Source organism: Octodon degus, unplaced genomic scaffold, assembly GCF_000260255.1.
Source record: "Octodon degus isolate 3935 unplaced genomic scaffold, OctDeg1.0 scaffold00218, whole genome shotgun sequence".
Taxonomy (NCBI): domain Eukaryota; kingdom Metazoa; phylum Chordata; class Mammalia; order Rodentia; family Octodontidae; genus Octodon; species Octodon degus.
Genome location: NW_004524794.1, coordinates 2,090,775 through 2,092,931, shown reverse-complemented (window position 1 = coordinate 2,092,931; position 2,157 = coordinate 2,090,775). Strand labels below are relative to the sequence as shown.

Sequence of the window (2,157 nt, the reverse complement as noted above, 5' to 3'; positions counted from 1 at the left end):
TTTTCTTTTCCATCTTCTTTTGATATCAGTATCTGATTAACTCAATAAATACAAATAAATCCAGGCCAACCAGATAGCTCAGCGGATTAAAGCGCCTACTTAGGCAGACACAGGGCCCAGGGTTTGATCCCCAGTGTGCTATGTGGACCACACCCCCGGGGCGCACTGAGGCAGCTACTGGGCCTGGTGGCACAGGCCTGCAATCCCAGCACTTGAGAGACTGAAAACAGGAGTATCATTACAAGTCTGGTCTATGTAGTGAGACCCTGTATTAAATACATAAAAAAATAAATAAAAATGAATCCTATTGCCTGATTATACTCAAGCACAATATAATTGAGGCAAACTTCAAATCAAGTAGGGGAAATATTTAAAAGGAATTATAAACAGGGTAGATCACAGAGAGTGAAAATTAAAGAATTCATGGTTTCTATTCATGAAATGGAGTAAAAAAAATCAAATAAATTATAATAAAAATTAATACACTTTGCATTGAAGAAAGAAAATTAGCATACCTTTGGCAGTATTTCCTTCATATCCATACGATCCTTTGTTAAAAAAGTGATGATCACCAGAAGAAGGTATTACCCTTGACTCTGAAACAGGATGCATGCCTTTCACACGCTCCGCTATTGCCTTGTGTGCCTCATACGAGCCCAGTTTCCTTGGCGAGCTTGTCCTCAGCGTGGTGTCACCATTGTGTAACACCCTGCTTTCTTCCTTTTGAGTGTCTACAGGTAGGAGAGTTTCTGAGTGGCTCGCATTCTTAACCGGTAGCTCTGTGCTTTGCATTAACACTTCCTTCTGATTAGCAGCAGAAGTTTCCAAGAAGGAATGCAGTTCAGCGCTACATGGGCCTTCTAACCTGTGTTTTGCAGGAGACAGGATTGCACAGGGACCAACTCCTCTAAGTTCCATTGTTGTTTTTATAAGAGCAGCAGGATTGGGAGAGAGCTGAGAGGTAGAAACAGTGTGGCCAAAGTTGTCACAGTGGGATGCCAGACTTCCACTTTTAGGAAATGCATCTGCTTCAGACACAGAATCTTCAGTCAAGGCTAAAAATTCTGACGGTGTCTGGGCTGTGGTGAGATCAGCAGAATGTAACGGAGATTGTAAGGAGCTTTCGGCCCGTTCAGTTGCATCCACAGAACAAGATGGAGAAGCTCTTACAAATACAGGTTCTCCCTCTTCGTACTGTGTGATTTCCAGGGACAATTCAGACTGTTGCACCAACGAAATAGACTTGCTCGGAGGAACTGGCTTAGAAAATTTATAATGAGATGAAAAAGATTTAGGGAGTAGCTTCCTTGTTGACTGCTTAACAGAATGCCGAGTCTGTTCTTCTGTGAACCCAGAATCATCCGCCTCACTTTTGCCAGAGCTTAGACAATTTATAAAGACATTCTTATTAGTTGAGTGCTCCTTTTCCCTTTCGAAGTCCTCTGTCAATGATCTTGTAATCTTCTTATTTCTTGAACTACTAAAACCCACAGAATGTCTTCCCCTGGTTTTACTATGTTCTTCCGAAGTCAGTTTCTGCATGTTGCTGTGACCAGGCTGAGCACCGTTGGAAATACTAAGGCTCTGCTTGGGAGGCTCCTGCTTAGCTTCCGTTCCCTTCCTGTGATGGAAGCTGATGGAAGGCGCTCGGAATATGCTCCTGCGTTTCCCTGTACTACCTGAGCTTGAGTTGGTGCTGGAAGGAGACGAACTGTGGACACCAGCTGTATTACTGGAAGAGGGTGAGGAAGGAAGGGAGTCATGCCTTCTACTAATACTTCTTCTAAATATCGGCAACCGAGAGACCAGAGTAGATCGTCTTGATCCCGAGTCCCCCATTGGGACTCCGAGGCTTGTGGTGCAATAGCCAACTTAGCAGCCTGAGAAAAGTTAAAACAAAAAGGAGATGTCAATAGAATTTAATTAGAAGTAATATCTGGAAAAACAAAATATTACCTCTCAAGACATGGCACAGAATGTGATTTACACTAAAACAATAAATAATGAAAATCTCATATTTAAGAATTGTTTTGAATTTGTAATTAAGGCAAGGATTAAAAATTTGTACAAAATCTTATCATGGTAAAAACATTTCCAGATAACAAAACAATTTTTATTCAAAAGTGTTAGACGGGGAGACACAGATCATTATTTAAG

The 2,157-nt window shown here is 41.5% G+C and overlaps 1 protein-coding gene across 2 annotated transcripts in view; it reads right to left on the bottom strand.

Moving 5' to 3' along the window:
• The window catches only part of Ccser1 (coiled-coil serine rich protein 1), a 610,743-nt gene extending 608,864 nt beyond the window's left edge, over positions 1 to 1,879 (bottom strand). For both annotated transcript variants that reach the window (XM_023705372.1, XM_023705373.1), the window contains exon 1: positions 516 to 1,879. In XM_023705372.1, coding sequence (XP_023561140.1) covers positions 516 to 1,839 — 1,324 coding nt within the window. In that variant the 5' untranslated portion in view covers positions 1,840 to 1,879. The remainder of the gene's footprint in view (positions 1 to 515) is intronic.
• Between the last annotated feature and the right edge of the window lie 278 nt (positions 1,880 to 2,157).